This window comes from Centruroides sculpturatus, unplaced genomic scaffold, assembly GCF_000671375.1.
Source record: "Centruroides sculpturatus isolate CEXI.00-Female unplaced genomic scaffold, Cexi_2.0 scaffold1378, whole genome shotgun sequence".
NCBI lineage: Eukaryota > Metazoa > Arthropoda > Arachnida > Scorpiones > Buthidae > Centruroides > Centruroides sculpturatus.
In genome coordinates, this window is record NW_019385597.1 from 65,263 (window position 1) to 87,384 (window position 22,122).

The window sequence follows — 22,122 nt, forward strand, 5'->3', positions numbered from 1 at the left end:
AAATATTCATTAGACCTATTTTATTAAATGAAACAATATAATTTATCATTAATCACAACCTTGTAACCAGCACAGCAGTTAAACATGAATAAATAAATATCACTCTTTATCATTAAACAATCATTCGACTGTATATAATCAAAGAGGAATTATACAGTTGATCAAGAAATCCAACATAAACTATATAATTTTCCATACAATACATAAATTTTCAGATTAATATCAAATCTTCTGTATCTTTTGCATAAATTTGAATTTAATTGTATTTATAACCTTAAAGTTTTCTAGAACTGTGAATTTTATAGTGTACTTTCACCAACATTTTTATGTTTACCTCTCTATCATATTTAATCATAAATACATAATTATTTTTAAAAGAAAAACTAAAAATATATATTTTTTAAGTAATCTCTCAAGCAGATACACAGACAAACAGTTTTTAAAGAGGTCTTTCTATTGTCTGTTAGTAATTTATTTTTAGTAAACATGTTTTAACTATCATCATTATATATATATATATATATAGTTAACACTTATATAAGGTCAACAATACCATTAGGTCTTAGACAGAAAAAAGAATAATACATAAAAAAAAAAAAAACAATATGAAATTGATAAAAACTTATCTAAAGAATTTTTAATGTATGAATGAAATCAATAAAACAAATATAATAGCTTAGCTTTTTTTAAGCTTTTTTTAGGTATACATTTGTGAGTTGACCGGGCCCCATCTTACCTCTCCCATATAGTTATATTGAGATACATTTTATTAGATAGAATATATTAGAAATTAGCTTTCTACAGTAAAATCTTGATAAATTATGAACATGTGGAAAAATCTGTCATGCAAAATTAAATTTGACAATGTCTAGACAGTATTGAATTTTTTTTTATAAATTACATAAACGAAATTAAAAAAGAATTGCTTATTGTTAATCTCTCATTGTGAAAATACTCTGTTTAATAGTCAACAATAATGTTCTTTGAACTCAGACAATATTTATATTGAAATAATTGCTCTATTTATGTTTTAAAAAGGTAAAACAATAATTACTAATAAAATATTTTGACCTAAATTCATTATTTTTTGGAAACTTCAAAAACTCTAAAAACACTTTTCAAATATTATAATTATTATTATTATTATTAATTGTTCTACTTTTGTTAATATTTGACAAAAATATGACAACTAAACAACATCTGAACTAGAATCTGAACTTATTAATAATGAAAAATAAATATAAAGTATGAAAACACAAAAAACTTAAAAGTAAAATGTATACAAAGAATTGAAAAATGTGATTTATAAAAATTGTAAATAATTTTCTAGAGAGACAATCCTGTCCTTATTACTGTGCTTAACCTGATTGTCATTTAGGTTAAGTCAAACTCTTCTAAAGTTTTGTCGATTGCTTATCGTCGTGAAATTTTTTGCCAGCAGCTCTGCAACAAAAGCTTGGAATGTCTTCATTATTATAAAGAAGAGGCATCAATACATCATGGAAAACAGATTATTAACAAAGTAACAAGTGGCAAGTAGAGATTATTAACCAGAAGAAAAAACCTTCTTTAATTAAATAGGTTAAGTTTTGAAGATGAATATATACTAGGTCAATTAGTGTAATCTTGATAAAGGTGTTAGCCATAACCACGATTAGAAGTCATTATTAACAATCTGTCAATCATTATAACACAAAGTTTTTTAAGATTTAAATTCTGCCTAATTTATTAATTTTATAATTTTTTTTCAGTCTTTCTTTATTCAATTGTTTACTTAAAAATTCATTAAATTGACTATTGACAGACTGAATTAGTAAAAAGATTATTAAATTAATTTCTTAAGATTTGTTGCTATCATGGCGAATGAGTTCATTAAACCAATTTTTGTTATGTTTAAGTTATTGTACTCAAAACTGATGCAGTGTGACAGACTCTGCAGTTTATGCATCAGTTTGTTTGTATACTTTCTCCACATTATTTTAATTAAATTGCATTCCAAACAATGAACATATTCCCACATGTAATTATTTCCCACAATAATTGTAATTCAAGAATTATAGCACACATTTATAAATTTATTACAGAAATTTAAGGTTAAAAACCTAATTTACTAATTGGCTATAAAAGTAATTATAACTTCAAACAGTATTTCACAATATTTTCTTTTTAAACTGAAAACCCTATTTTACTTTATGGACATGTTCAAAACATGCTACAAAAAATAATGCAACTCAAATCATTATCAACTTCAAATATTTATAGAAAATCATTCAAATTTGGATTACTTCTATTCAAGCATAGATGAGTGCACAATAAACTTTTACAATCCTTTACTAGTGCCTTTTGATAGTTATAATTTAGTTTCAATTCTTAGACTACAAATAAAAAAAAAGCAAGAAATTTATTTTATCAAGAAAGCAAACACATCCCTATAATTTCCTAATCTTCACTACCATGGGTAGTGCAGGTTAAGAAATTATAGGGATCTGTATAATAAAAGATACCTAAGGAGGCAGAAGAAATACAGGGAAGAATAAATGGAGGAGAGAAACAGAATGGAATGTTATAACACACACAGAAGTGGAGACCATATTAATTAATTAAAGAAAAAGATGGGCAAAGCTGCAGAAATTGACAGTCACGGTGGATATGACCACACATCAGATCATCTGGCGATATGTTGGCTAACAGGGGTTATGAAGGCTGCATGGACAAATAAGAAAGTACCATCTGAATGGGGAAGAGATATTATAGTCCCAATATTTAAGAGAGGGGACAGAAAGGAATGTAATAATTACAGAGAGATCACATTGTTATCCCATGTTGCCAAAATTTGTGAAAGAGTTTTAGAGTGCAGAAAAGTGGTAGGACACCAACTAGAAAACAACATGGGTTCAGAAAGAACCAATCTACCACAGATCTGATATTCTCTGAAACTACTGATGGAAAAGAATTGAAAATACAACAAAGACTTAGTAATGACTTTTACAGATATTGACAAAGCATATGATAGTATCCCAAGATAGATGGTATGGAAGGCCCTAGAAAATAAGGGCATCTCGGCAAAAATTATAAATCAGATACAAGTAATGTATAATACACTTCTAAGTTGTGTCAAAACAGGAGTTGGGAAAAAAGAACAGTTCAAAGACAGGACTGGTGTTTTGTTACCACTTCTGTTTATAATCACAATGGACAAAATCCATAAGAATGTAAAAAAAAAAAGGCTTAATGGGAAGAAGTCGAGGGCATGGCTATTTGCAGATGAGATAATACTGATGGGAGACACAGAAGAAGTAGTCTAACATCAATAGGATGTGTGGAACTGGAAGCTAGAAGAATGGGAAATGAAGATAAGCAGAGAGAAAAGCAAGACAGTAGTGATGTCAAGAACTCAGGAGGGGAGAGGGAAAATTGAACTGAATGGAGAATAATTAGAGGATGTTGACAGCTTTATATACTTTGAAAAATAAATATCAAAGGGTGGAAAGTTAAGCAAAGAAACAAGCAATTATTTATTGTAACATCATCACAATGCCAGGCTGCAATTTTTAACATTATTTTTAATTTATTTAATTTAAAATATATGTTCAGAAAAAATTAAAACAATGGGATCGGTAATATTTCTAAAAAATTTTTGTAAACTCTAAAAATAAAAATGATTTCCAGATTAAATACAAGTAAAACTACTCTTTTATACAGTTTTACTTGTATTTAATCTGAAAATAATTTTTATTTTTAGAATTTACAAAAATTTTTTAAAATATGCTCTTCACCTCAAATTAGTAGTGGCTTGACTCCATATATCATACTTTCCTTTAACAATAGAATCATGCCAGTCATCTAACACCTTTCAGGGGGAAAATTTTTGAATTGAAATAACATTACATCAAAAGTTCATATATATATATATATATGAACTTTTGATGTATGAACTTTTGATGTGTGGTCATAATCACCGCTATGACCAACAATATATATAACCAATATGACCAACAATATATATAAAAAATATATATAACATATACCTATATTAATTTTAGTAGATATTTTGCTACTGTATTTTAAATAAAATTTTCGAATTTACGAATATTTTTTTAAAGCGAATTGTGTTTTTATATAGCCCTACTTGATAATGATTAAACATTAAAGTAAAGCAATTATTAATTACGTAATAAATCAAGTTTTTAAACAAGAAACTGTGGTTACTAATNAAGTAAAACTAAAAGATAACTTGTATACTTCACTATCAGAGTAAGAACAAAAGTTAATAATAATAATTTATTAATCGCCTTGAGAAAAACACGCAAAACTAACCTAGCAAACGTAGAATTTAGCACTTTAGTAGATGGTGCTTAAGGGATGGTGTCATATTGTCATAATATTTCGTGAGCATCTTTGGCAGTTTTGTCCATGGCCCTCGTGGTTTCATCTAAAAATATAACCTGTGGAGACATCACGCAACTGTAAGGAAAATTTAAAATCAGAGACATCATGAATACTCCAATGCAGTTCTCCTGCCTGATTTAATTTAAAAATGGCAACATGAACAATCCTGGTATGATAGTTTTATACTGTTGTTATTTACTCGTGTTTAGTTCATTAAATATCAATCAACATTTATTGTCTATTGGGAATTACTTCCCTATTACAAGGGGTTGTAGCAACATGTATCCATATTTATTTTTAATAAAACTATACATTTTCTTTAATTTTTTTAGTTTGCATTTATTTCTCGCGTACATATGCACATATTCTTTAATTTAATTTGTTTTGTTATTATAAGTTTCTACTATTTTACAAAAATAATTATAAATATTATATAATTCTTTTTTACTCATATTATTAAATTTTTTTAACAATTCTATTAGCGAGTTGCAATTATAAGAGCTGTTTATATTATAATGTGCACGAATTTCCTTTAACTTTGGACACGTTAATATTAAATGATAAGGTGTTAAAACGTCGACGTTACATAGAAAACATTTAGTTAATAAACTTATATAAGTATTATTGACATACAGCGAATTTTTGTTTAGACGAAGTTGCATTATAAGTCGTTTTATATTCAAATTTACTGGTTGCCATATATATGGTTGCATTGAAGGAATTTCAAATATTTCCAAGTACCACGGATGATATTTACTGTTGTATAGGGAATTCTGATCTTTAATTATAGATTGAGCTATAGCTGATTCTAACATCAATGAGTATCCTGATTTCCAATCTTGAATTTTGTCCTTGAATAATAGATCTGATACTCCAAAGGAGTTAAAAATAGTTTGCAACTTATTATACCATAGTTGTTTATTTTTTTGTAGTTTACTTTGTCTTATATTTTCTTGATATAAAGTAGTTAAATTGTTATCACCGTTGAAATTAAGTTTATAAAAAAATTTGATAATTCGCTTTAATATAAACGGAAATAACCATATTCGATTCGTTTCGTGATGTAGTGCATATCCTGGTACTGTTCTTTCTATGTGAAATAGTCTGCGTAGATAATATATGTGGAATTGTTCGAGATGGTAGATTTTAGTTCATTAAATATTATAATGTGCAAAAGAAAAATATTAAATAAAAGCTTCTTCTAATATTGAGTAATATTTAATATGGCTAAAAGAAAAAAAAAGAGAGAAGTAGAAGAAAATCAGGAATTTAGAGGTGAATGGGCTGAATCCTATGCAGTTGTTGTAAATTTAACAGGATTCCCAGTGTGTTTAATATTTTAAGAAAAGTTATAACAAAACATCAAATGTACAAAAGCACTTTTTTGAATAAACATGAAGCATTTGCAAACACTTATCACGAGAAAGAAGAAAAGCAGTAGATGAACTTCAATGTAAAATGAACTTAAGGTATATTTTCAAATTGGATAAAATGAAGTAATAATTCAACTACTGCTAGTTTTGTTGCCACATTAGAAATAGTGAAACGTGAAAGCAATTTATGGATGGCCATTTTCTGAAAGATTCAAATGTCTGAATACCTTTTTGTGATTTTAAAAACAAAACAAAAATAATTGCTAAAATAAAGGACATGCCATTGGATGTCATCTACGACTGCAAGAGACAGAACTGTTTGTATGGCAGAAGATGTAACTAGTCAGCAGGTTACAGATTTAAATTCAACAGTAGGATTTTCTATTGCCTGCAATGAATCTTGCAATTTGAATGATATTGCACAGGTTGTACTTATTTTAAATATGTTATGTAGATTCTGACAGACCTCAGAAAGAGTTACTTGATATACTGCCACTTACAGGACATACTCGAAATGAGGATATAGAATCTGCTGTTACCAATTGTTTGAGAAGTAAAAAATTTGATATTAATAAAATAGTATCAATTGCAACCAACGGAGCACTAAGTATGAAAAGTAAAAAGAAAAATTTTGTTTCTATGCTTAAAAATCAAATTTTGCATGACGTTTTCCTTTCCACTGCTTAATCCATCGAGAGTCACTTTGTTCACAAATCTTTCCAAAAGAAACAACATTAATTATGGACCTGGTTGCATAAATTATGAACAAAATAATGGCAAGACCACTATATCATTGGAAATTTTGTGAACTTCTTAACAAAGTTAATAGCCAATATTCTGATCTTCTAGCTTCTTGATAACAAGCACTGAGTTCAGTGTTAACACAATTTTCTTATATTGCAAGTACTTTCGACAAGTATTATATCATCGTCCTCAGGCGAAAAAGAACAAATTTGAAAAATCTGATCTGTTTATTTAACTATTTCTGATCTTCTGTTACACAACAAAGTAAGATGGCTTTCCCGAGGAACAGTGCTAATGTAATTAGCTGCTTGCATTGAAGAAATAAAATTATTTGAAACCACAATATTCTCGAATACGTTGAGCTCAATAATCACAATTGGTTACAATAATTTTATTTTTGGGTAGACATGACCTCACATTTAACTATACTAAACAAGAAACTGCAAGGGAAGGGAAATACAGCTATTTTACTTTTAGAAGAAGTACTTGCTTTTGAAAAAAAATTGTTTGTTTATCGCAGACTTGGAAAGGCACATTGCCACATTTTCAATAAACTCATTTTAACAAAAAAAGTTTTAGGCTCATTTTCAAAAATATATATTTTATAATTCAAGTTGCTGACTTGCAGCTCAGTAGGGATTATTTTGGTAGACAAAATGCTAAGAATGGCTCTTTACAAAACAATGGTTACTGATCCCTGCTCTAGGGCCTTCCACACCATCAATCTTGGGACTAAATCAAATTTCTCAATAAATGAGAAATTTGACAAATCTAACAAATCAAATGTAAAGAGGTCTTTTATAAATTATACTTTGTCCCAATATTGACTTATGGAGCTGCAGAATGGATTTCATCACAGAGACAAGACAAAATGATTCAGGCTACAGAAATAAAATTCCTCAGAAGCATGCCAAGACCAGAAAAGACAGGATAAGAAATGAATACAGGGAAGGACAAGAATAGACAATTTGGGGGAGAAAATAGAATAAATTAAACTGAGATAGTTTGAACATACCTAGAGAATAAAAAAACAATAGAATACCAAAGTTGGTATTGAAGAAGATAGAAGGGATAAGACCTAGGGGAAGACCCAGGAAGAGACAGATGGACAAAATAGTGGAGAAAAAGAACTGACAATTGAACAGTAGTTTTTGCAGAAGAGTGGTGAAAAGATAGAGATGAAGGTCTTTAGTCCCTGGTTCAACCCAGGCTTCACTGGATTAATGGCAAAAAGATGATGGGATTTGTACGAGATTCAAACTTATTGGGTCATTAAGAAAGTAATTTAGTTTTGTTTTACAACTAGATGGATTAGTCCTATTTTTCCCGCCATTTTCATTCTAAACCATATTATCATTATATATTTTGTCAGCTAGCATTTTAAGGCTTATTTGTAAAAAATTTTGTTTGATTTTGTGCAATTGTTTATTTTTTGTGTCCCATCAAATATGGAAGATCGAAAGCAGCATTTTCGGCATATTTTGCTCTTTTATTACCGAAAAGGTAAGAATGCTGTTCAAGCAAGAAAAAAATTGTGTGACATGTATGAAGAAAATGTATTGATAGAATGATAGTGCCAAAACTGGTTTACAAAATTTCGTTCTGGCAATTTCAATATTGAAGATGCACCATGTTCTGGATGGCCAGTTGAAGCGAATGAAAACAAAATAAAGGTACTGATGAAGCAAACTGCCAAATAATGACACATGAAATCACTAAGAGATTAAATTTGTCAAATTGAACCGTTTATGTTTACTTGAAACAAATTGGTTTCGTTATAAAGCTTGATATATGGATTCCACATGTTCTTAAAGAGAGATGCTCTCTTTGGTGGGATTTTGAGGAAATTTTTTTTTTGGAACTTTTACCAGACAATTTAACAATTGATTTAAAAGTGTACTGCCATCAAGTAAACAAATTGAGTAATATCACCAAACAGAAAAGGCAGCCAGAATTGATCAACAAAACAGGTGTAGTGTTTTACCACGATAATGTCAAATTTCACACAAGTCTGGTAACTGGTCAGAAGCTGTTATAACTTAGATGGGAAATGCTATCACACCAACAATATTCACCAGATCAAGCACACTCAGATTATTACTTGTTCTGGTCTATACAAATTTTTTTTAACTGTAAGACATTTACTTGAAATGACAATATCAAAAATCACTTGGATCAGTTTTTTGTAAGCAACGATCAAAACTTTTAGGAAAGTGAAATCATGCTACTACCAGAAACGATGACAACAGGTATTTGGCCAAAATGGTCAATATATAATTCAATAAAATATTTATTTATTATAAAAATATCGTTCTTTTTCCACGGAAAAAAAAACGAAATTACTTTCCGTTAACCCAATAGATACTCACAATGAGAGGATAATGCCTTATTATGCAACCATCTGGCAAAAAAATGTAGAGATAAATATGAATTATATGTAATGTATTCTTATTCAATTTTGTTAGAGAAATAAGCTCAATCCATATTAAGCTAATTTTTGACACATGTGATATAGTATATTAATTATTATATTAAGTTTGTAATAAAGGTTAAATGTATTATGATATAATATATAGTCACATTTAAAAGTTAGCATTGTTTTTATTATATTTTGACTTAAATATGCACAATTATTACAAAATTATTTTTTCTTTTAATTCTTTATAACAAATGTTATGTCCTTTCAAGTATTTTATTTTTTTAAAGTGAATGTGAAATAAAATAAACACAGTTGATCATATATTTCATAAAGTTAATCATACACAATTTTTTTAATTACATCAGCAATATCTTTTTAGCTAATATAAAAAATTAGACCAGGGACCAATATTTGACCTCAGTACAGAGTTCTTCGTAACTTTTAAGTTTTCTCTAATTATCTGTTATTCTTTTAGAGAACATATTGAAAAACCATTTTTTAAAAAATACTTATTGTCATCAAACATATCTTTTCAACTCAATCCTGAAATCTTTATAATTTTTAGAAACAGTCAATAATTGTATACAGGACATTTCGACATTCTTCGTATGGAGAAAAAAGACTCATTTTATAACTCATAAGTCACTGTATAATAAAGTATATTTGAAATTAAGAAAGCTGAAATAATTTATTATATTACAAATTCACTGCCAAATTACAAAAGTTTTTATTTTAAATACATGGTCAGTCAATCCATAAATCTGAGCTACTTAACTCTAATAATAATGTTTTCACTAAAGAATATTGAAAAATACACTCTTAGCAGAGAACAACTCTTAACTTTATGTATTACTCAAAGAAGTTATTCTTTAAGAAGAAATCCTAAAATAAATAATATTATCATCTTATGTAAAAATGGCAAAACTAACTTCTCATTCAGAGAAATTCCTTACATAAAAACTTGATCAAGAATGAATTTTGTCTTCAGGTTCAATTTCTTTGAATAGATCTTTGATCTTTGAATCCATTTGAATGTAACTACTAAAACTTCAAATGAAAATGCCAGATTCAATTAAATTTAATAATTACGGCCCAACCATAATTATTAAATTTAATATAAGATGGAAACTTAATCATCTATTTTTAATTCAAAATACTTTATATCTATACATTTAATTAGCCGAGGTATGGCCCAACAAATCCAACATTATCATTTCATTAATTTGTAATTTTAGGTTTAGTTTACTATGAACTACTAGTGCTTTATATTATTAGAACATTCTAATGCTTCCTGGCTTTCTACCAAATATAACATCTTGATATTTATTGAGCTGTTAAATAAAATAAAGACATAGTCCTTTATCAGAATTTATTGCATTTCTAAAAACAAAACTGAATATCAAGTATCTTCTATTATTTCTTGTGGAACAACAATAAATGCATTAGAAACAATTAGTTATTTTTAAAAATTTAACAAAAATATTATGGAATCGACTCCAAGACAGCAAACTTTAAAAAATAAAATAATAATAATAATAATAATGATGATATTTTTGATACTCCCATTTCAGGCCCACCTTTGTCCTGATCCTGTGCCTGTGCACCCATTGCACCAGCCTAGTTATAGCAATGAGTATTGCATATGATTCAGTGAATTTCAGTAAACGTAAGAGCTTTACCATATAAATTTGTGGAAGTATTTAACAGCGTGAATGACTTGATTACATTGATGATTAAGATTAGATATAGTAAAATAGATTGGAAAATTAGTAACAAAAATCAATATAACAAAACTCCAAATCCATTATCAGAGATGTCTTATCTAATTTAAGCTAGCTATACTGGGATAATTTTAATTAAAATTAGCCTTAATATAGCCCAAAAATAAGCTGATGGTTTAATTTGTTTAACAAGAAAAATTAACTAGAATTTAAATCCACTAAAATATGCATTTACAATTAAAACAAAGATTCTATTAAGACTTAAAATAAAATTATATTAATTTGTCATTAGTAAACATCTTACAACCTAGTACAGTAATGTCCAAACTGTAGCCCTGGGTCAAATCTGGAGCATAAACACATCTGACACACTGGTTTTTTGCATTGTATGTATTCTTCTCTTCATTTCATTTGGGTTTGTTATTTTATGGAGATGGTATTCATTGCCTTACAGCATTGGTGGCCAAACCGTGGCGCATGCACCAAACTTGGCACATTGGACGATTACAAGTGGCGCTTTAGTCAGTTCTGAGCAACATTGCCAGATTTGGCTTCATAGAAAATTAATTTTTTATAGTCTGTCTTGGCAAGTTCATTTGTTGCACAATTCGTTGCAATCAACTTTACAGATAAAATGAGTGTTCTCCACATAGTAAATTACAGTGTATGCATGTATGTTTATTTTCGATCAGTGCATAGGCGTCTAAATGACAGTGCTACCGTCCGGACAGTCCACGAGTCGGTTGGACTGCTACACCTGTTGACCTTTTTTTTTTTTTTTTTTTTTTTTTTTTTTTTTTTTTTTTTTTTTTTTTTTTTTTTTTTTTTTTTTTTTTTTTTTTTTTTTTTTTTTTTTTTTTTTTTTTTTTTTTTTTTTTTTTTTTTTTTTTTTTTTTTTTTTTTTTTTTTTTTTTTTTTTTTTTTTTTTTTTTTTTTTTTTTTTTTTTTTTTTTTTTTTTTTTTTTTTTTTTTTTTTTTTTTTTTTTTTTTTTTTTTTTTTTTTTTTTTTTTTTTTTTTTTTTTTTTTTTTTTTTTTTTTTTTTTTTTTTTTTTTTTTTTTTTTTTTTTTTTTTTTTTTTTTTTTTTTTTTTTTTTTTTTTTTTTTTTTTTTTTTTTTTTTTTTTTTTTTTTTTTTTTTTTTTTTTTTTTTTTTTTTTTTTTTTTTTTTTTTTTTTTTTTTTTTTTTTTTTTTTTTTTTTTTTTTTTTTTTTTTTTTTTTTTTTTTTNAAGCCATACTGTCTAGCAACATCAGACATCTTGTGCCCACTTTCTACCTTGGCTATTATCTCTTACTCGGTTTCTACAGGTGAGCACAGTTCCTGACACTCCTCTTTTTAGGCATCATAATATCACCAGTTTCTTTTTTATATAAAAGTTCAGAAAAGCACTTACAAAAATTCAGAGAACAGAAATCAACTAGTCCACAAAAAATTATTTAAATGCAAGGCCCGGATGAAATTCGAAATTTGGTATTAAAACGTTAACAAATATCCGATGGGACAGCTAAACTTTCACCTTCGTAAATAAACCCCGACACAAAACTTAACGAGTGTCCATCCGACAGTCTCGCGAATACTATAGAAATTATTTGTCAGAAACGTAAACAAAAAGCTGGAATTACAAGGGAGTTTCAAAATTTGGAGGGATACTATCCGATCAATATCGGGTTGAGCGTCGATGTTGATGTCTCCCGCGCTCCGAAATGTTTCGATTTGTTACCTGAAGATAAGGGAAAATCAATCAGTATTCGTTATTTTCCGTCGCTTCTTTTTATGTTTGTTCAGTAAAGTGTTCATTATCCGAACATGTGTTCATTGTCCAATCATAAAAATCTTTTGCGAAAGTGTTCGTTATCCGATTTGTTCACTACCCGAACTATTCGTTAACCGATCACCCACTGTATACCTATTCTAATTTGTAATTATATATGAATAAATAATTGTGATTTACCGGCATTTTCCCGCCTCTTTTCTCTTGTATATGGCCCGCGTCAGTTCAAAAGTTTTGAAATGCGGCCCTTACACAGAAAAAGGTTGCCCATCCCTGGTCTAAATGACGAAGGGGAGGGAAGTGTGAAACACATACTATGTTTAGATAGATAAGAAAAGCCACAATTTAATTTAAAACACAAAGAAAAGGTACTTACATTTTAAACAGAAGAAAAATTAAAACTCAACGTTGTCACTTTCGGGGATCACCACTTCACCCTTCTCTCTACCGTGTCCTGACCTACTCTCTCTGTTCCTTCTTTTTTTCGGTTTTATGACCCTTTGTCTACATTTCTTATTCCCCTTTTACAACTGTACGCAAATAGATTGCATATGGACTGACAAAACTGCATCTGAGGGAGAATGAGGAGGTCCGATATCACTACAGTTGCATTTGCGCATTGCGTTCGGTTACAACTTACAAGTGTAACACATTAAGTCAAGACATTGCGAGCAATCGACCAAAATTAGTTTTGCAATCGACTTGTTGGCCACCCCTGTTCTATAGTATGTTCAGAAAGTCTAACTCTTCTCACTGCTGGTTATATAGTATATAACACCAACAAACCTTTATAATTAAACCAGCAAATAAAGTTTTTAATATACTTTGACAAGTGTTTTTGATCCTAATTGGGATCTGCTTCAGGTCAAAACATTCTATACAAAAATTTGGAATGCTTAAAGAGCAATTTTAAATTTTAAAAATCACTAGAATGATTAAATATTCTAACACACACAAAAATTACAACTTTGTGTTAATATTAACATTAAAAATAAAAATCAACAATAACATACAATAAAATAAAAATGAACATAAAAATTTAGCGTGTATATTGTAAGAAATCCCAATGGAAGTGGTTGATTTCTATTTGTTATTAATGTTGTCAGATTGTCAAAAAAAGTCCTCCAGGCATGTGAAGTGTTAACCTCCTCCTTAAAATTTAAGCATTCCCCCTTTAGCTCAGCTTTACAAATTTCTAGAGCTTCCAAAATTTTAATCTGCTTAGTGTGAAATATGCATTTAATAAGGCTGGTCTGTTGTAGTTTAGTTTAGCTTCCACAATAGTTTCAGAAGCATATATTGCTAGGGTTATGGTCTGCTTTTTGTTACATACAGTATATTGTATTTATGCATTAATAATAAATAGAAATCAACCACTTCTGTTGGGATTTGTTACAATATACACGCTAAATTTTTATGTTAATTTTTATTTTATTTTATGCTAATGTCGTTATTAACGTTAAAAATACAAATTAACATTAACACACAGTTGTGATTTTTGTGTGTGTTAGAATATTTAACAGTTAACACATAGATGGAAATTTTTGTATTTGTTCAAATATCTAATTGTTCCAGAAATTCTAAAATTGAAAATTGCTTTTTAAGCATTCCAAATTTTTGTACAGAATGTTTTGACCTGAAGCAGATCCCAATTAGGATCGAAAGTGCTTGTCAAAATATATTAAAAACTTTATTTGCTGGTTTAATTATAAAGATTTGCTGGTGTTATTGTTCAGAAAGTCTCTTAAGTGGGTATTGTAGGTTGTGTTTGTCCCTTTACTCAATGGTTGGTTTTGGGCAATACTTGTACTGTACATCAGGCAGTACTGTGTCTGCTCTACTATTTACTATTCCACAATCACATGTAGGAGATTTAATATAGTGTTTGCATGTGTATGATGTTTTGGTTCAGTATAATTTATAGCACTGACTGCAGAGAGTCTTTTCAAACATCTTACATGTAACTGGTAGAAAGTTTGAGTTTAAATGAAAAGCATGAAATTAAAATTGATTTGTTAATTATAAATGATAATATACTTTACGGACCTATTTAAAAAGAGAGAAAAAGTAGAAAAATAATAATATCAAATAGAGTAAATATTATGTCTATGGGTTTAAAATTAATCCTACCCAAAAAGTTGCCATCTCTTTTACCTGAGAGCATGAATAGTTACTCAATAGGAAATAAAAAACTAGCTAGATCTGAGTAATGAAAATAACTCTCGTGGTATGGCATTATAAATCTTTGTATTCAGAGTCTGATAAAAGAAATTTAATCTAATTAAATGACTCATACTTTTACCACAAATTTCACAAAATAACTTTGTCATTAAGATTTGTTTAAATTTGTTTTGACTCATTAATACAAAGATCCAATACCCTCACATCAGTTTATTTTTACTCTTAAATACTCTATTTTCTAGACTGTCTTGTATATGTCATTTGTTTTCTTATGCATTTTGACAGTATTTAAACAAGCAAAATTTGACAAACAATATCTGCTTAGTCACAGAAAAATTAGATAAATAATCTATAATCATGGGGAAACAATTAATTTTAAATTAATAACTAACAGAGCAGGTATCAATATTGTCAGCAAAGTAAATCACAGAATTACATAATACATCATAGTGTAAAAATGTACAGTGTGGACAGGAAAACATAGACACGTTTTACTAATTAAACAAGTTTAATTTCGCGCTAACATTAATATATATACGAGTAAGTTCGGATTCCCGCTGTTTACCTACAAACATTACCAAAATCTCGAGCGATCAGATATGCCAATAGACCGGTAGTTACTTTTCCGATAACTACCTCCCGACAAATCTATTTGCGCGCGTAAACTTAAACTAACTTAAACTAAAGGATAGGAAAAGTAGAAGGGGAAGTAAGAAGAACTAAAGGACAGAGGGTACCCAATTTTTCTGTTGGTTCTCCACCGTTCCTCGTCTCGGCTTCTTTCCGCAGCTGTTCTCCTTTTAGGACAATTCGGGTCCGTTTCGGGGTTTCCTTTTCTATAATCAACGATCGGATTCTTCTGCCAATCCGATTCTTATGGCCTCCTTCTGCAGCGCTTCCCGACTTTCCGTTTTCGGAGTCTGCTGCCGCTCGTCCTTTTCTCTGGGAGTCCGGCCCAAGAATGTTGAAAAACCCTTTGTTTTCCACTCTCTTCCAGCCCCATTTTCTCCTTTTGTTCTAAGGCTACCCCCTGATGGGTAGAGGCGCGTTCTCGGAAGTCCGAGACAAAGGAACAAAGAAATCGGAAGGAAGGAAAATTCTAGAATTTAAATTAAACTAAAACTATACGGACTAATAATAATAATAACAATATTAATAAAAGAAAACAGGCGTGTAGCCACAATAGATTTTTGCCCCAATAACAACATTTTTAAAATTAATGTTACTGATTATATCATAGAACACATACAAGATCAAGACCTTAGATTAGATGTTAATGACATCAAGTATTATACCACTGATTACTATCCACAACAGTAAACTTATAGCAGACACTGACTCATGTCACCTAGATATGCATGAATAATTTCATGCATATCTAGGATAGTATAATTATTATTTTTGTTAACTTATCTAAATTAGTTCTGTCATCTTAAAACTTCTTTCTTAACTAGATTTAAATTAACCCAGTAAGAAGTCATTTTTCTTTTAATAATTTTGAATTTTCTACATTATCAAAAGCTTAAATACTCAAAATATGAGTTCTAGAGTAATATTAAATATGTAAAAAAAAAATCATCAAAAGAGAAAATTCTCATTTGTATATGTTTTTGTACAGTACATATTCAAATATTTTAAAATTAATAGTAGTTTTCAGATATAAATTTGAAGGAAAATACTTCTCATATATTTTTTAGAGTTTCTAATTATTGTCATGAAATTATGTATATAATTAATTTGAAAAAAAAGTCTAAATTGTCTCTAGAAATTTAAAATATTATTTGTTCACTTTATGGAGTATTATCAATTTCATCATTAACAATAACCAGGATATCAATAGATATAGTATAAAATCTTTACAATAAGAAAATTGTACTTTTGTTTCCTTTTATATTTGTAATCACAACTGTAGAATATTACTTTTGAAGGTTTTATTAAACTTCTTTAAATTAAAAATGCAGGAAATTAATTTTGAATTAATTTTCTGTATTTTGTATTTCCATACTGTCTACTTAAAACAACAAATAATACAATTATACTGGAAATTCAAAATGAATGAAGTTAAATAACAATAATAATCTACTTGAGATAAAAGTTAATGTATTAAATGAGAATAGCACAATAAGTCCCATTTATTTATCATCAGTGCATTAAAGAACATTACCATTATTTATCATTGGGAATCACATTCAATAAAATAATTGTTTTAAGTGTAAAATTTTTTATTCTTCCTATTCTTATATTGCTATTAAACCTATACAATAAAAACAAATATTGATACTAGAAAAATTAATTTAACAACTTATGCTAAGTATAAATATCAAGTAATAGTTACCTGTTCTTTATCGATATTGAGTTCAATGCAGCACACTTGTAATAAATAATTATAAGTTAACTGATCACGAGGTATTTCAATTTCTATAAAATCAGGATCTTGACTGTTAGCTAATCTCACTTTTAATACTAATTCTTCTACAGAAAATAGAATATTTTAATAATAAATTAGAGCTTGGAAAATTAACAGAACATTTTGATTTAGCTTACCATTCTCAACAACAGTAATGGGGACCGACGGATTTACACAAACAGGATGCTTTCCGTTCACTAAATCAGGTTTTTCGATTTGATTATTTTGCCCCAAATCATCCGACATGTCCACCTTATAGCCTAATGGAGGGTGAGCTATATAATTTGGCGTAATGGCTAAATTAGCCGAACAGACATCACTATTGATAGAAGAACCTTCAAATAAATAAAAAGAAACCAGTATAATTATTTTATATTTTGTGATATTTTACATTTTATTAAAGTATATCAGTAGACTCGCTTTATAGTGACTCACCACAATATAATTATAAATAGGAAAGGTTCCAGTCATTATCCCATAAGCATAATGCTATTTTACTATCGACATAACGAAACTGTTAATAGTCAGAATCTTTCAGAACACTGAAACAACAAACCTGCATAGAAAAAAAAACAAAAAACACATCTTCTTAGGTAAATATATGTTTCAGCACAAAAAAGTTGTTTTAAATCAAAACAACAATTACATACATAAAAATGAAAATACTGTATAAATAAATATATTTTTGATAATGAATTAGAATGGACAAAAATTACATACACACTTGAAAAAATCTAATAACCATCACAGATCGTTTGAGTAAGCAACCATCATTTGCTTGCTTACTCATCTTTCTAATTCAACTATCATTTAATTATTAAAAACATTGGCCCAAAAATGTTTGGCATAATCAGCAACTTCCCAATAAAATAGGAAGATATTGGAAAAATTAGATGCGACAAACATTTGATGCAACATCCATTTTCAAACATCCCCTAAGGATCATTATAAAGCGAGTCTACTGTGTACAGATATAATAATATTTTTGCAAAATTATCTATTGATCAATTTAACATACTTTTTCAAAAGAACTAAAATTTTGGTAATATAATTTGAAATGATAGCTTAAAGCAAAAATTCTAAAATTAAATATAGAAACATAATAATTTTTACTATTGTTTCTACTTAACAAAGATAAAAATTATTTATTTCACATTTAATTATTGCATAATTCAAAATACAAACAGAGTTACACCACCAAATTTCTGAAACTGATGGTCCAGAACCTCTTTTAATCCAAATAAAATTACAAGAGGGAACTTGAAATTCCTACAGCTACCAGACTAGTTTACTAGGCAGTCACAGACGATGACATGTGTAGGGCCTTGATTTACATTATTTACACTGCACTTTTTGGCAGGGCTGTGGAGTCGGGTCGTGGAGTTTTGGTGTTTTCGCCGGAGTCGGAGTCGGATGGTAAGGAAAAGTCAGAGTCGGTAGATTTTTACGCGATTCCACAGCTCTGGCACGGCTATGGAGTCGTAGTCGGAGTCGTGGAGTTTAGGTGTTTTAGCCAGAGTCGGAGTCGGATGGTAAGGAAAAGTCGGAGTCAGTTGATTTTTACGCGACTCCACAGCCCTGGTTTTTGGCAGCGATGCCACAATTTTAAGATATTCTTAGTTTTATTTCACTTAAATTCAATCCTAGCTATTACTCATAAGAGAAATGAGAATGTCATTAGTGGTGTCAAATATCATTTATATTTAATATTTATTTAAATTTCTAGCAGTCCACATTATATCAATACTTTAGAAACATGGAACGTGTATAATTAGTAGGTTAGAGTCAATGAGGAAAATTATTATACATGACCATGGTTGGTCTGACAAGGCTTTGGAATTAAATGTGCTGGAAATTCAGTTGTGTTCNTTTCAAGTATTTTATTTTTTTAAAGTGAATGTGAAATAAAATAAACACAGTTGATCATATATTTCATAAAGTTAATCATACACAATTTTTTTAATTACATCAGCAATATCTTTTTAGCTAATATAAAAAATTAGACCAGGGACCAATATTTGACCTCAGTACAGAGTTCTTCGTAACTTTTAAGTTTTCTCTAATTATCTGTTATTCTTTTAGAGAACATATTGAAAAACCATTTTTTAAAAAATACTTATTGTCATCAAACATATCTTTTCAACTCAATCCTGAAATCTTTATAATTTTTAGAAACAGTCAATAATTGTATACAGGACATTTCGACATTCTTCGTATGGAGAAAAAAGACTCATTTTATAACTCATAAGTCACTGTATAATAAAGTATATTTGAAATTAAGAAAGCTGAAATAATTTATTATATTACAAATTCACTGCCAAATTACAAAAGTTTTTATTTTAAATACATGGTCAGTCAATCCATAAATCTGAGCTACTTAACTCTAATAATAATGTTTTCACTAAAGAATATTGAAAAATACACTCTTAGCAGAGAACAACTCTTAACTTTATGTATTACTCAAAGAAGTTATTCTTTAAGAAGAAATCCTAAAATAAATAATATTATCATCTTATGTAAAAATGGCAAAACTAACTTCTCATTCAGAGAAATTCCTTACATAAAAACTTGATCAAGAATGAATTTTGTCTTCAGGTTCAATTTCTTTGAATAGATCTTTGATCTTTGAATCCATTTGAATGTAACTACTAAAACTTCAAATGAAAATGCCAGATTCAATTAAATTTAATAATTACGGCCCAACCGTAATTATTAAATTTAATATAAGATGGAAACTTAATCATCTATTTTTAATTCAAAATACTTTATATCTATACATTTAATTAGCCGAGGTATGGCCCAACAAATCCAACATTATCATTTCATTAATTTGTAATTTTAGGTTTAGTTTACTATGAACTACTAGTGCTTTATATTATTAGAACATTCTAATGCTTCCTGGCTTTCTACCAAATATAACATCTTGATATTTATTGAGCTGTTAAATAAAATAAAGACATAGTCCTTTATCAGAATTTATTGCATTTCTAAAAACAAAACTGAATATCAAGTATCTTCTATTATTTCTTGTGGAACAACTATAAATGCATTAGAAACAATTAGTTATTTTTAAAAATTTAACAAAAATATTATGGAATCGACTCCAAGACAGCAAAATTTAAAAAATAAAATAATAATAATAATAATAATAATGATCATATTTTTGATACTCCCATTTCAGGCCCACCTTTGTCCTGATCCTGTGCCTGTGCACCCATTGCACCAGCCTAGTTATAGCAATGAGTATTGCATATGATTCAGTGAATTTCAGTAAACGTAAGAGCTTTACCATATAAATTTGTGGAAGTATTTAACAGCGTGAATGACTTGATTACATTGATGATTAAGATTAGATATAGTAAAATAGATTGGAAAATTAGTAACAAAAATCAATATAAAAAAACTCCAAATCCATTATCAGAGATGTCTTATCTAATTTAAGCTAGCTATACTGGGATAATTTTAATTAAAATTAGCCTTAATATAGCCCAAAAATAAGCTGATGGTTTAATTTGTTTAACAAGAAAAATTAACTAGAATTTAAATCCACTAAAATATGCATTTACAATTAAAACAAAGATTCTATTAAGACTTAAAATAAAATTATATTAATTTGTCATTAGTAAACATCTTACAACCTAGTACAGTAATGTCCAAACTGTAGCCCTGGGTCAAATCTGGAGCATAAACACATCTGACACACTGGTTTTTTGCATTGTATGTATTCTTCTCTTCATTTCATTTGGGTTTGTTATTTTATGGAGATGGTATTCATTGCCTTACAGCATTGCCATTTTAATTTTGAAATAAACAATGAACTATAAATACTTACAATAGAAACAAACCTACTTTTAATATATCTGGAGTATACAAAATATTTTTGGCACTGCCTACCTAAGACTTGAGTGCAATTTGTCCCACCAATCTAACTAGTACTAGACTGACCTAGTAGTTTAAAGTTATTGACATTAAAAAATAATAAAAAAATTAAAGTCACTTTAATGAATTGACTGAACCTGCTTTGTTGATTCAGTCATAAATAGAGAAAGCTGAACACACATTCCTAGTACACTTTCATGATGCCTTTTAAGGCCCCTTTAAGTTTTAATAGCTAATTAATTGAAAAGTTTGTAATTAAGAAAATAAAGTCCATTAAAAATCTGTGCATAAATATATTTTTGTCCTTAAATATATACTTAACAAAAGAGGATAATTCTGAATATCATCATTATCAATCTTTATTGTGTAATTAAAAACATTCCATCTTTATAGTTTTATTAACACATTTATATAATAACTGACTTTGATATTATCTAGTTAAAGTAATAGGTTTAACTTTCTTTCTTCTATAGCAGGGATGGCCAACTTTTGTGTACATAAGATCTACTTTTTATCTTAAAAATATGTCGCGATCGACTTGTTGTCGTAGGCATAGTCTAAGTCAGGGATGGGCATTCCGCAGCCCGAGTTGCATAAAATGTGTATAAATATATCAATTTCCTAGCACAAAGTGGGCTCCTTTATCCAATTTTTTTAAACAAATGAATTACGTAGAATGTTTCTTTATTAATAAAAACAGACTCAAATATTTTATTTTTTGTTCATAAAAATAACATTAACTTATAGTATGCAGCAAAAATTCAAACGTTATTTTCTACAACTTATGTGTGTGAATAGTTTTTCCTGCAATGAATTTAGTAAAAATTAAAACGAGAAACCGGCAACAGACTCACCTCGAAACTAATTTAAAACTAGCAGTGACTAATATTTAATCAAATATTTTTGATACATTACGTTTACATCAGTTCTAGAAGCTAAATTAAGTATACCTATTCTATTTTATAATTATATATGAATAAATAATTGTGATTTACCGGCATTTCCCCCCCTCTTTTATCTTGTATGTGGCCAGTGTTAGTTCAAAAGTTTTGAAATGTGACCCTTACACAAAAAAAGGTTGCCCATCCCTGGTCTAAGTGGCGAGGGGGAGGGAGGTGTGAAATACATACTAAGTGTAGATAGAAAAGAAAAGCCACAATTTAATTTAAAACACGAAGAAAAGGTACCTACATTTTAAACAGAAGAAAAATTGAAACTCAACGTTGTCACTTTCAGGGA

The 22,122-nt window shown here is 28.6% G+C and overlaps 2 protein-coding genes across 2 annotated transcripts in view; both read right to left on the minus strand.

Moving 5' to 3' along the window:
* LOC111640438 (ankyrin repeat domain-containing protein 40-like) overlaps window positions 1-22,122 on the minus strand; it is a 52,770-nt gene that overhangs the window by 943 nt on the left and 29,705 nt on the right. Inside the window, exons 7-9 of the mRNA XM_023386441.1 lie at window positions 20,192-20,231; window positions 17,142-17,339; window positions 16,933-17,069 (exon numbers count right to left, since the gene is read on the minus strand). Of these exons, the coding sequence (XP_023242209.1) occupies window positions 16,933-17,069; window positions 17,142-17,339; window positions 20,192-20,231 (375 nt within the window). The remainder of the gene's footprint in view (window positions 1-16,932; window positions 17,070-17,141; window positions 17,340-20,191; window positions 20,232-22,122) is intronic.
* LOC111640446 (ankyrin repeat domain-containing protein 40-like) overlaps window positions 18,891-22,122 on the minus strand; it is a 10,393-nt gene continuing 7,161 nt past the window's right edge. The window contains exon 4 of the mRNA XM_023386452.1: window positions 18,891-20,042. Within this exon, the coding sequence (XP_023242220.1) occupies window positions 20,025-20,042 (18 nt within the window). The 3' untranslated portion in view covers window positions 18,891-20,024. The remainder of the gene's footprint in view (window positions 20,043-22,122) is intronic.